At 38.3% G+C, this 13,715-nt stretch overlaps 1 protein-coding gene across 4 annotated transcripts in view; it reads right to left on the bottom strand.

Moving 5' to 3' along the window:
* The window catches only part of LOC100863787 (zwei Ig domain protein zig-8-like), a 119,910-nt gene that overhangs the window by 2,892 nt on the left and 103,303 nt on the right, over positions 1-13,715 (bottom strand). For 3 of the 4 annotated variants that reach the window (XM_086910747.1, XM_086910750.1, XM_086910748.1), the window contains exons 2-5: positions 10,054-10,220; positions 4,605-4,815; positions 2,258-2,385; positions 345-513 (exon numbers count right to left, since the gene is read on the bottom strand). In XM_086910747.1, coding sequence (XP_086766873.1) covers positions 345-513; positions 2,258-2,385; positions 4,605-4,815; positions 10,054-10,220 — 675 coding nt within the window. Of the gene's footprint in view, positions 1-344; positions 514-2,257; positions 2,386-4,604; positions 4,816-10,053; positions 10,221-12,223; positions 12,763-13,715 lie in introns of those variants that run through there. The other variant, XM_086910749.1, reaches the window with a different exon arrangement.

The raw sequence follows: 13,715 nt of genomic DNA, 5'->3' as shown, positions 1-13,715 counted from the left end.
TATGCACGCAATCATTTTTGGATCTCGAGATGCATCTCGCGCCAACATTTTTCCAACTATCTTTTGTACTTGAAACTCGATATCCGCCGGCGGGAGAATTCGCTTCGAGACTCTCGGTTTTTAAATCGCGTCGAACCACGGTTTAAACATTCGTGGTCTCCCCATCCCGCGCACGATACATTTTCGCGTCGATTCCTTTTTTTTTTTTTTTTTTTCTTTTTACTTCTTCGATAGCAGAGGAATTCAATTCGACGCGTTTTCGTCACGCACGGAACGAGAGATTAAAATAAACTCTCGCGGTTATAGCGTTATAGGATTAGAAAAACGTTTCACGTTCAGCTCACCGTCAACAACGTGCACCTTAATCCTGCTCGGATTCGCGTTGCTCGGCTCGCAGGTGTAGATCCCAGAGTCGGTCATCACCGCTTTCTGGATCATTAAACGGCTCGTCGTCTCGGGCCCTTTCTCCGTCACCAGGCTGATACCACCTCGCGGCGAGTCGAAGTTAATTACCTGCACCGAGAGATAAAAACATCTTTACTTTTCTCGTCCCATTTCCTCTTCTCCCCCCACCCTCCCTGTCAATCCCCCTCTCGAGTAATACCATACACACCTTTCAAACCTTCAACCGTTTTTCCTTCGTTCTTTTTATCGAACGGATCGATGAAATACAACCGGTTTTAAAAATAAAGAGTTTTAAGAGTTACACCGACTAGCTCTATAAATGAATTCTTCGATTCGCGCGGCCATCCTGGTGAAAACCTTTCGGTGAGACGAAGGAAGAAGGGTCTCTCTTTCCTTCCCCTCCTCTCCTCTCTGGATTAAATCCGCCGGATTAACCCTCTCCCCGGAAGGGGAAAAAATTGTACAGGATGATTTCAGTGAAGGGAGACACTTGTAAACCGTGGAATTAAGATATAAAATCGCGTTGCATTCGTTGAATGGAGATATACGGTTTTTTTTTTTTTTGCCTTTTTTTTTTTTTTATTCGATTTGACGTTGAAAAAAATGTTATTTAACGCTGGCGTACGTTTGTGCAGAGAGGAGAGGGGGAGGGGATCGTACAAGTGAATCGTATTTACCCTTCAATCAGCAAATTTAATAGAATCCACAACAACAGGATCCGTTTGAAGGAGAAGAAATACGAGAGTTTTTTTTTTTTTTTTTTTTACACAAATATAATACGTTGACCTACTTTTTTCCTTTCTCTTTCTCTCTCTCTTTTTTTTATTTCGCGATTTATTTACCTCGGGATTTATTTCCTTACCCGGCCGGGGGAACTGCAATGTTTCGTGATATAATTTGAACAGCTTGATTTTTTTTTCTTTTTTTTTTTTTTTTTGAGCCGCGCTTTACGAACCACCGTGAAACTGTGAACTGTTGTTATTGTTGTTGTTGTGACGTTAATGCGTCGCGTTCGTTGAAATTAATCCTTTGAACGAACGCCACCGTCGCGACATCAACGTAAATTAAGTTAAATTTAATGTTAATAACAACAATACACTGTGTGTTTCTCTTTATTCCTATAATATTCATTGTTTTTCGGAAGTAATTGCGGAAAATAATCTTAAACTTGACTCCCGGTCAAAGGACTTACTTGATGCGGGCCCTTCTCTTAAATAAATTCAATATCCAAAACTCGAAGATGAATTGTTATCAAGAAATTACGTTCGTTTGTATACACACTCGTTCTCGAAAAAGTTCGAAAAAAAAAAAAAAAAAGAGCTGAAATTCTCGATTAAAAAAAATTCCTTTCTCCACGAAATGGAACGGATGGAAATTGGGCGAAAGGGCGTGGAAAAAAAAATCGATCGATCGATCGAAGATTAGCCGTTTAGTAACTTTTCCCGATTTTCGATGGATGGAACGCGTGCACGCTTTCTTTCTCAAAGAAAGAACAAAAAGAGAGAGAGAGAGAGAGAGAGAAAACAATTTCGCAATCATTTCCTCAAAGCTTTCTCATTTATTTATACATAGAAAACATCGTCCACGGTGGATTCTCGCACCGGCCTGTAAAAAAACAGGAGGGAAGACAGAAACTATTCCGTTTCGCGAAGAGAGAATGGCCTCCTCCTTCGAGCAAGGAGAACGAAGCGAAAAACGAACAGCACCGAATTAACTAGCGGCACGAGCCCTACCACGTGCCATCCTCGACGAATCGCGAGCGTCCTCGCGTGTCGTTAAATTTCGAATCGAACGCGCAAGGAAGGGGAAGCCCCCTCCCTGCCTCTCTCTCTCACTCGAGGGAATTGCTCACCTCGCTGTTGTGACTCCAGATCATCATGGGCGGTGGTTCCGGGGCGTACTTCACCACGCAGGTTAAGTTGATCGTGCTACCCTTGTTGACGTACAGATCGGGCGCTCCTATGATGATGGTGATCGGTTCTGAAACGAAGTTTTTTTTTTTTTTTTTCCTTTTTTTTGGCGGATTCGTTTCAATTCGACAACAACGAAAAACAATATCTAAATTCTGATCGTCGATGATAAGAATTATAATAATAATAATCGGAATTACAACGATGATATCATTTCAACATCATTTTTTTACTTTTGTGTTCTTATAACTTTGATCAAGAATTCTTTTATGTATAAAAGTGTGCCAATAATTTTTAAAATAAAATGTGTTTCGAATAAAAAAATGACGATGATTATTTGAAAAAGTGGATGTTTTTTATCGGGATGATTTTTAAATACTTTATGAAAATCAATATTTTTAATATTGTACAAAAAAAAAAAAAAAGAAAAAAGATGTGAGCACATTTACGGGCGTTATTTTTGTTATCTCTTTAACGTAAACATACACAACAGGGGAGTGAACAAGGCAAGTGAAAACATGTATGAATTAATCGAATAACAGCGGAGATGCGAAAATAAAATATCCTTGACGATTATTATACGAAAATTACAATAATAATTGAAATTATAACGAGTATCAATATTATTTATTTATCTTTTGATATCTATCTATTGTGTATCTCGATTTTTACAACTTTGATCGCTCAAAGAATTCTTTTATACATATGTATTTCTTTTCCTTTGCATCCCACGCATTTTAAATAATGGACCAACAAATTTTTTATCATCCATTCCTATATAAATAAAAATTATTCATCACCTACAATTAAAATATCAAAAGTTCACGCTAAGCAACTTTTATTCCTAGCTATTTTCGTTTAATTTTACTTTTTAATATAGTTTGAGCCTTATATATATATATATATATAAATAAGTATTTTTTCTCGAAGCATTTTTAACATTTTCGTTTTAAATTGAAACGACGACTCGAGGAATGTGAAAATATATATATATTTTTTTTTTTTTCGAATTTCGAATCGAAAGAAAAATATTTTTAAAACGAGATATCGAAAAAGGATCGAACGATGCGAGAGAAATACGAAAGCGGAAGCGTTTCGTTGGCGAAGCGTTTTCAGGTCAAGTCAGCGCGATAAGATCTCTCTCTCTCTCTCTCCCTCTCTCGTTTAATATACGAGAAGGTGAGGAGGATATCGGACCAGTCATTAACGGCGAGGATATACGAGCTCGCGGACGGCCTCGTTTCAAACCCGCCTTTGTAACGCTCGCGTGAAATCTTCCGCGTATCCTCGATTAATCCCCCTCCCTACATACACATTTATCTTCTAACCGAATTTCAAACGCGTCGATCGAAAAATACGCTGCTATTCCCTTCTCTTCTATTTCGTATCGGGTTACTTCAGCTTTTCTCCTTCTAAATATCTCTCCTTAAATGTATTTACGCGGATGGAAAGAATATCGCTCGACCGGTTAATTTCGCTTCAAAGCCTCCTCTCCTCTACTACTTTGCGCGCGCTCTCGAATTTTGAATTTTTTCACAAAGGCTCTTTTTACGCGTGAAGGTGGGGAAAGTAAAAGGTAGTTTTTTTTCCTCCCATTTTAAAAAAATATTCGAAAGATCGTTTCTCGAATGGCGAAAGCGTGCCCTTTGCAAACCAGTCTCCCTGCAAATTGTTTTTCCTCTTTAAACTTCTTTTCTTCTTTATCGACGATCGAAAAACGAGCAGCCAGACTCGTTGCTTTCGTCGAATTTCATAAAAGATTTATATATTAATTTATGATAAGTTTTATTATCGTACGAATTGTTACGTTTTGATAAAAGTATCAAAGGTGGAAGGAGCTCGTATTGGCCAACTGATTAAATTATTGGTGAGATATTAAACGCTTTCGACTAATTCCCCGGATATGAAAATTCCTTGACAAGGAAATTAATTTAATCGAGCGTGACGAGATTTCATACGCTTTGATACTTGTTGAAAAGCGGAGGACTTCAAAATTTGAGGAACGGCTGCTCTCGAAGACGCGAATAGAAAAACTGGAGAAAAGGAGAAAGGAGATATCAAAATAGTTTGAAATAGTTGCACTTGGAAAGTTATTTTTTCTAACGCGGTTCAAAAATTCTTATAAATCCATTTCTACATTTTGAAACTCTACCAACCAACTCTAACCAACTCAAGCTCGTTCTCAAGAGTTTAACGGATGATAGTCCTTTCTTTCGAGAAAAAAAAACTTCTCCTCGACTTCGAGGGAAATAAAGTTTTCCATCTTCGTTTGAAAAGATTCTCTCTTACCGACTATAGTCAGGTAAACGGGATGGCCGATGGGCGGTGTCGTTGATATTTGGCACTCGTAGATCCCGGAATCCTTGCGCTGCGGATAACGTATCCTCAACGTCCATTCCTCGGCGTGGGGGAGGTGCAACGCCTCGAACCGTTGGTCGCTCGTGTACGTGTAACGGCCGACAGTCAACAGATGTATGTCTCGATGCCTCACCCAGGAAACCTGAAACCAAAAACGATAAACTAACTGCCATAAAAACAAACGATATTCCTTTCTCTCTCTCTCTCTCTCTCTCTCTCTCTCTCTCTCTCTCTCTCTCTCTTTCTCTCTGTGCAGAGCTCGAACCAATGTCAAAATTTATCCATCACGAAGTTGGTGATGTTTCTTAGAGTTTAAGTACGCCGTCCACAAACAATATTCCTCTCTCTCTCTTTCTCTCTGTGTAGCTCGAACCAATGACAAAATTTATCCATCACGAAGTTGATGTTTCTTAGAGTTTAAGTACGCCGTCCACAATGAGCCTTACTTGTATAATAATTTTCCTCAAGTAGGATTGACGAGGGTATGTATCATTTATCCAAACGTCTTAACACCCTTTTAAATTGTCGGGAGGAGAAAATAGGATTTTCAATTTTACTTCACTCTCTCTCTCTCTCTCTCTCTCTCTCTCTCTCTCTCTCTCTTTCTCTCTCGAATCGACGAGGGAAAAAAAAGGGGGGATCTCGATCACGGCACGTGTCATACACTGCGTATACGTATCCGCGCTTTAACGATACGTTTAAATCGATTAAAGCTGGCGGCGATATCATCGCCGATGAAACCGTGGACGTAATTACGCCGAGTGCTTGGAATCGTGCGCAGCGATGGCCTTAATTGTCGTTCGAGGAACGGTCAAACGGACGACGAAAGGAAAATCGAGTAATATAATTAATATTACTCGATCTCGAACGATCTCGTACGACGGATTGAATTTCTGCGATAAAATTTTCGAGCGATTGCTAATGAGGGGGAGGGGGGAGAGGTCTTTGTGACGTAATAATAATAATAATAATAATAATAACAATAATAATAAGAGAGGAATCGAAATGGATTGAGAATCTATGGTATGAAGAATAGAGGGTTTCTCGAAAATTACTGGTTCTAAACGGTTTGCCTCGCGAAATTCGATCCTGTTTCCCCTGAAGCGTGAACGTTAACGAGTGTTGAAATTGAAAATTGTGTTTCGTCCAACGATTAAATTATCAATTTCTTATTTTTGAGAAGGAATAATTAATTGCGTCAATTATATAAGCGATTTTATTAAGGAAAGACACAATCCTTGAACAATGTTGCAAAGATTTTATTTGATGAGTGTTGTTTATCGGAAAAAATTATTGATTTAATCCTATATACAGGGTGTTTATCATTCATGTATACATGTATCCGTTAATTAACGAGTTATAAGGATTTTAAGTTTATATTAGATAGAGCGAGACGGCGAAAAAGCGAGAACTATACAGCAGTAGCTTATATTGCAATGTTGAGGAATCCCTCGATGAAAGTAAATGTACTGATATTTTTTTATATACAATTGATTATTTCAAACTTCAGTATAAACAGTCTTCAGTATAAATGACGAAACGAGGAATTAAATTTTTATCTCTCGATTCTCGAAATTAAATGACTCGTTTCAATTTGATCAATTAATTTACGTTATAATCGAAGTCTAGTTTTCTTAATCTTCTAACAATAAATCTGATTAAAATTGATCTAAACTATTTCCTCGAAACGATATTTTTTTTATATAAAATTTTTAGAACAAACAAATAAATTTGATATAATAATTTTTTAACGAACAATCAAACGGCGAAATAAAATTTTCAGCAACCTTTGAACAATTATCAATGATTTCGTTTACTGATAAATCGAGATATCAAAATAAAAGAAAAAAAGAGACGAAGACGGACGTACGTAAGTAAACTGGATGCGGAATCAAGTGGAATGTTGGAATCAGAGGGAGAGAAAGGCGAGGAAGGCGAGGATCACATGGAGGATCGTTTCGAGGGTATTTCCTTTCCGCGCATCATCACCACCAGTTCCATTTCCCCATATAACGAGGGTGTCACTCGAGGCAAGAGTGTGACGTCACCATGGAGACCTGGGTATTGTCCTAGGTGGGCCGCTATCAACCTTCCATCCGCGAGAATTTCCGAGATGGCGCTGGTGTATCATCGGCATTAGCCGCGGTATTGTTTCGCGAGATTCAACCAAAATCTATGCGCGTATATCCCGATGCAGGAATCGTGGATGCGTTGACCAAAGTTGAAGATAAGTGGAAAGGAGCCCATCAAAATGAGCTATCCTTTTTCGTTATCCTTTACGATTCTTATCCACGTAGATACGAAGAATCGATCGAATTTATTTTCAAAGGGGAGAGTCGAATTAATCAAGCCAAACATGTTCCAATTAGAAATTATCAGCTCTCGTTCCAGAAAATAGGTGTAGATGAAATTTCTTCGAAATTTATTCACAGATTAAAGGGCGATCGTGATCTTTGTTTTCAAATTGGGATCATTCTATGTGTTTTCTTTGACACGAGAAATTTAATTGGAAATTATAGTAGTGACAATCTATCGATCGATAGAATTTTTATGAAATTTATGTTATATATATATATATATATTGTCTCGACGAGGAATTAAGCGAAGGATAAACAGTTGGGTAACTTGTTGCGGTGGAGAAATTGGCAACTATTCCAGTGAGTACGTTGAAATTTGTGTGAAATATATTCCTTATCCCAAATCAAGTATCCCCGGATTCCGATGAATCGGAATATGATTTTTACGTGCTCCGATTAATTAAGTACGTAACAGGTGGTCGAGGTGAAATTTAAAAATTCTAGAGGAAAACCTACCTAGGATGCGACGCGAATTTCTGTGAACGATTATCGTTCGTGCCTCTCCTTTAAAGTTTTCTCTCGAATCTTGACGACAAATTTTTTCGAAACTTTTCGCGAGCAAAGAATGACTTGTATCGTGATTTTGATTAAAGGGAAGAAACGATCGATGGAAAACGTCGAATCTTGCGACGTTGCCGCGTTCCCACTGAGGGAATATGTCATTGTTGGATGCTCGTCTCACGACTTCCGTTTCCATTGACGCTCCCAGGGATTACCCTGCCTCTTACCGTGAAAGTAGACAGCGGGGAAAATGGGATTGGCGGGGTGGGGGGAGGTGGATAGATCTCGAGGAAATAAGGACTCGGGTGATCTTTGTCCGGATAAAAGGGAGTCTTCTATCCTTTACTGGGCGCGCGCGCGTGTGTGTGTGTGTGCATACATTCTCCTCGCGTACATACGTGTTCCTAACGTATACGTGGCACTTTCCTGATATTCGAGGAGAAACATGCTACTGTGTAATGATCTCTGAACGTTTTGTCGCGTCACGTTGTAATCCAGCAGGAATTTCAACGACGATAGATGTTTAACAACGCTTTAAATTTCTTTCCTTTTCTCTCCCCCTCCCTTTCCTTTTAAATTGTCGATTCTTTTTTTCGACCATCTTAAAATCGAGCATCTGCGAGTGAATTTTAAAATTCTTTTTTTTCTTTAATCAAAAATGCAACAAGGATAATAATCGAGATAATAATCCTCGAGACTGTTTATTATATATAGGATAATCCAGATCCGTGTATTAATTTACACTTTTCATCGATTCGTATCGTTAGAAAAAAGATTAAACGTTCATCATCATTATGCTAATAAAGTATACGTTCTTTCTTTGCAAACGTATTACGTATTACGAAATTACACGTTATTTATTCCATGTTTATTAAAGATAAAATGATACTCATAATTGAGAGTAATGGATTTCTAATTAAGCTTCTAATGGACTTTTAAAATTAACTTTTCAAAAAAAAAATTCACATATATATATATACACACATATACAACACGTTTTCTGGAAATCGTTAATATTCATGTTCGCTTCCGCGTTTATTTTACACGCGCATTAGTTTTCGCGCAAGAGGTACAGAAGTGTACAGCAATTTATTTATCGCTGTCATTAGCGTTGTTCGTCGATTCCTTCATTATCATGCGTTCATCGTTATCTTTATCACCTCTCTCTCTCTCTCTCTCTCTCTCTCTCTCTCTCTCTCTCTCTCTCTCTCTCTCTCTCTCTCTCTCTCTCTCTCTCTCTCCCCCTCCCCTCTCCCTCTCCCCCTCCCCCCATCTCTCTCTCTCTCTCTCTCTCTCTCTCTCTCTCTCTCTCTCTCTCTCTCTCTCTCTCTCTCTCTCTCTGTGTGTGTGTGTGTGTGTGTGTGTGTGTGTGTGTGTGTGTGTGTGTGTGTGTGTGTGTGTGTGTGTGTGTGTGTGTGTGTGTGTGTGTGTGTGTGTGTGTGTGTGTGTGTGTGTGTGTGTGTGTGTGTGTGTGTGTGTGTGTGTGTGTGTGTACGTTTCTAATTCGCCAGTGCCATCAACGATATCAAAAATGGAAATGTTTCTGAACAACGTTCCACTCGAAATTACAATTGTAATTTCGTTCCTTTTCTTTTCTTTTCTTTTCTTTTTCTTTTTTTTTTCGCCTCGATATCTTAACGCATAATCAAAGGCAGTGAAAACGAACGATGTTTCTCGATGAAGAGATTTTATTTGAATATTCGTTGGAAAAAGTGACTCATACAGTGGATTTAATCTCGCCTATTATGTATATTATCGAATTATTATTAATTTCGAAGGAGCGAAATTTCTTTTATTTGACTCCAGCAAATTGGTTTATTAATTCTCCCTCCTTTTAAAGCGAAAGGGAGACAGAGGGAGGGGGAGTCTGGAATGAAAGGAATTGTGTATGCCAGGGCGGCTTTTGTGCCCCACGATTGAATCGTGGAGGCATCTTAAACCGTGTTTCGAGCGGTCTGTGAACCGCAGCAGGGTGTCACGTAAGACGCGGCCTCGCCATTGAAATTGCTTCCATCGAGGTAAGTAAGCCGAAGTCGAACTGCTTGTTGATTAGCTTGCGGTCCCTGTATGCCCATTAACGAAGACCACCATTATCGTGTATCAAACAGATGCTTTCTTAGCCTGCCTCAGTCACCGATTGTTAATAACCTCCTTTGAAACCGTGCCTCGTTTGTTTTTGCTTCGAACCGAACCGAACCGAAGAGCGCGCGCAGAGCTCGAAATTTTCACCTTTTCGAATCGAGTTTATCAGAGATTAACATCCGATCCATCCAATTGATCACTTTGTAGTATCAATTGATAATTTCTTGCTTCGTAAACAGATTTTTCTTTTTGATTGAAATTATAAAACGAAATGAATGCCGAGGAAATAATAATTCGACCGATTCTGTTAATAATTTCCAATTATTTAATTTGTATAAATAAGATGGAAAGTATTTGTGACGAAGGATGCTCTCGGTTTCATTCGAGGAGTAAGAAAAGAAAAGAAAGGAAAAAAGAAAAAAAAGTGAGAAAAGACTCACCGTACGATTCCCGAGATTTTTCACTTTGCACACTAGATGCACGGTTTTCCCCACCAAACCGGTGAAATTCGACTGCATCGAGGTGTCGAAATGGGGCCCCGTGCCGGGAGTTGGCCACTCCTCCAGAAAGTCGGTTCGAAAATTTCTTATACATGACGCTATACCACCTGAAACACGACACAATTTTTTTCACCTCTCTGCAAAAAATATCTTGCAAACTCTATATTCTCTATTTTGCTTGTATTTGTATTTGCGCAACGATTAAACTCTCGAGAAATCGGTCGAAATAAACGTTGCTCTTTATACGGTTGCTTGGTTAAAGAAAGAAAGAAAGAAAGAAAGAAACGCAATGGCCATTTATACACGTTGAAAGGTCGTTGGGCGTTTAAAAAACTTTGCTGAAACGGCTGGACGATTCGAGAACGAAAACAGTTGGGAAAAAAAGAAGAAAGAAAGGAAGGAAGGAAGGAAGGAAGAGGAAGAGGCGAGAAGAAGATTCGGAATTGAATAATCTCGAGCTAACTGGCTGGCTATTCAGTTAAGCGATCTCTTGAGAGTTTGCATAAAGACGGGTATCCTATGGGACGGCAAGACATTTTGAAAAGCCGTGAAGTTTTCAAAGAGATTAAAATGCGTGTCGACTCGCGAGCATATTCGCGGCAGATAAAAAGTTTGAGAGAAGGAAAGCGGATCGGATTGTTGCTTATAATAACAATAAGATTCTCTGGAAAAGAAAATATATATGTTCTTATTGGGTGCGAGATTCTTTTTTCCTTCTATCGATCGATTGAAAATCGAATCTCTACGATATATCACGTTTCTTTTTTATTTGTTTATTTATTTTTTCATTCGATTAGCTTTCGTTACGCGATACTCGATACGAACGATTTTCGATGGAATTCGAAAGAGTGGAACAGAATAGATCGTAACGAGTGCAATATATTTTTTTTTTTTTTTTTTCATAGACACCCTCAGGTCGAATATGCATAATCTGCGTATTCCATCGTGCGAGATCAATTCGATACGGAATTAATACGCTGCAAATGTTTTCTCTTTGCGTACACGAATCGCCTCTATTCGACGTAACACCATGAACGATTCGATCGATTCGAATCTTTCGAAAGAAGATACGAGAGAGAATGAAAATTCGAATTGCACGAATTTTATTATCGCGAAATATTGAATCGAAATCTATATATATATATATCGTACGTATTGTACGATATCGACAATTTGGATATTAATTTTATTTCATCGAGTAATTATTATTCATATATATATATTATTTCCATGAATTATTTATGAGAATTTTATCAATTTGTAATAATTTCCAGATATAAGAGGAACTAATTGAGAATAATTATTAGGAGAGAATTGTTTCTCGAATAAAATGGGAAACTCGTTGTCCGGTGGAAATCCTGACTAACCTAAAGATACGCATTGGCGGGAATCGGAACGAGTAGAGAACAGTTTTGCGAGGGTAACAGCGTGTAACGCGACCAATGGGTTTGCCCAACATCGGCCGGTTTTGCTCCTATTCCGAGCTGGAATAACATCCATGGAGTGCCATTGTTCACGAATGATCGACTTTCCTTTTCTTTCCGTGCCATTTGATACCCTTAAATTGTTCGTTTCGAATTATACAGCGGGGGAAATACGCGCGAGCAATTCGTATATCTCGTTATTTTATTTCTTTTCCATTTTCAATCGATTCGACCAAACAAAATTTCGAAGATTTATCTATTTTTTTTTTTTAAAAGACAATTTTGAATTTTAGTAAATATCAGATTGTTCATTATTCAACGATTATTAATAAAAAATATGTTTCTCTCGAAACAGTTTGGATTAGGTTAGGTTAGTTTTAATTTTAGATTTGTCGTTACGAATAATTGATTACGAAAATTAGAAGTAACAATTCCAATTGTTAAATCGAAAGTTGAACAAACGTGAAATCAAACTTTAGAATTAACATAAATAATATCGAACAAAAATGTCAAATTAGGTTAGGTTAACTGTAACTTGTCGATAAGCAACGAATGTTGAGTGAAACTTTCACAACGCTATTCACTAATAATAATAATGTAACACTGTAACGAATTTGACAATATTTAAAAAAATTATCGTGATCGAAGAATAATACACTTTTGTGAATTAATAATACACATTTTACCGATACGTTTTCTCTAAAACAACTCTGGTTTATTAACGTATTTTTACTTATTTATAATTATTTTCCGATTTACGAATTAACACCGCACATTATCCACACGTAACGCAAATTTCGAAACATGGAAGGTTACACGGAAATAAACAATGGTAGGAAAACACGAAGCGCTCTCTAGCGAAGTTATAACGAACCGTAAAGTGGAATTGGAACGTGCGTGAAAGTTGCGCATAACGTTACGGTTCTCGCAAACTTCAGGCCGCCCAATAAAATTGATCCAGGTTGTACGAGGTTAGGTTAGCTTAACAACTTTTCTTTTTTAACGAACAAGCGAAAAACCTTCGCGACATTGTCATCGATATTCGTCGATTGCGATAATTTTATTCACAATTATTTTCTTCCATATCCACATTGACGAATTAATATATTTATCGTATAGATCGAGGAATGGAAGTACAACGAACAACCGGTAGGAGAACACGAGGCGGATTTATAACGAATTGTAAAGCGGAATTGGAAACGTGAAAGTTGGAGCACAGGCGTTACAACGCTCTCTCGCGAAGTTTAGAGGCAATAAAATCGATCTGGGCAGAGGCAGGAGCGAATCAATGGAACGGGATAAAGTGAAATTTAAATAAACATCGGGATTTCGGGATAATACGTGAATACCGGCGGCGGATCATCCATTTGTTTCCTACCGGGGAAAGAATGAGCGTAATCGTATATTTGATCCCGAAAATCCGATCGAAGATCCATTTTTCGAAATCGAGAATCGCGCACGCGCGTGGATCAATGGGGGGAAGGAAGCAAAGTTGAAACGTGGACAAGAATGCTAAGCTTTTCTTTGCGAATCTCCCCCCCCCACTTCGAAATCATTCGCGTGTGGAGCACCACTTTCACAGTGGAAACTTCTCTTTCGTTAGTTCACTAGACCGTGGCGCTCGTAGACTACGCTTCGAAGCTTTCCGCCCCACGAGAAGTGGTTAAGACGAGCTCACTCCGAGTGTCGTGCAAGATACACGTCCCCCTCCCCTCTCGCTTCACAGCCATTGATCCTCGAGAAAGAAGCCCGATATACACCTCTCCTTCCCATTCTTTTCACGCTTCCTCTACGGATATATTTATACGGTATTTAAAAATATCGAGATATCCTCCCACATTGGATTGTATTTTTCTTTTATTTATTTTACAACCAAGCATAGGATATTCCTGTATATAGTTACTTCTCGAAGCGGTATTATTACAGGGACTAGAAGAATCATGGCGTCGTAAAAATGGTTCTTCTCCATCCGAACGAATCGAACCGTGAATGATATTTATTCGATCGTTTCGAATATTTATATAAGCAGTATGTATGTATTATTTCGGTATTATTTCGAAACGAATTATACAACAAGCGTTATTGTAAAATTTTTTATTCCATTCTTATTTCGAAAAGTTCAAATACTATCGTTTCCAAATCAATTAAATTTCGAGATGCCAACGGATTTCGACAGAT

This window comes from Apis florea, unplaced genomic scaffold (assembly GCF_048593485.1).
Source record: "Apis florea isolate Af1SG1 unplaced genomic scaffold, ASM4859348v1 contig_3203_pilon, whole genome shotgun sequence".
Lineage (NCBI taxonomy): Eukaryota > Metazoa > Arthropoda > Insecta > Hymenoptera > Apidae > Apis > Apis florea.
The sequence above is the reverse complement of the archived record's forward strand: the minus strand, read 5'-3'. Positions and strand labels throughout refer to the sequence as shown.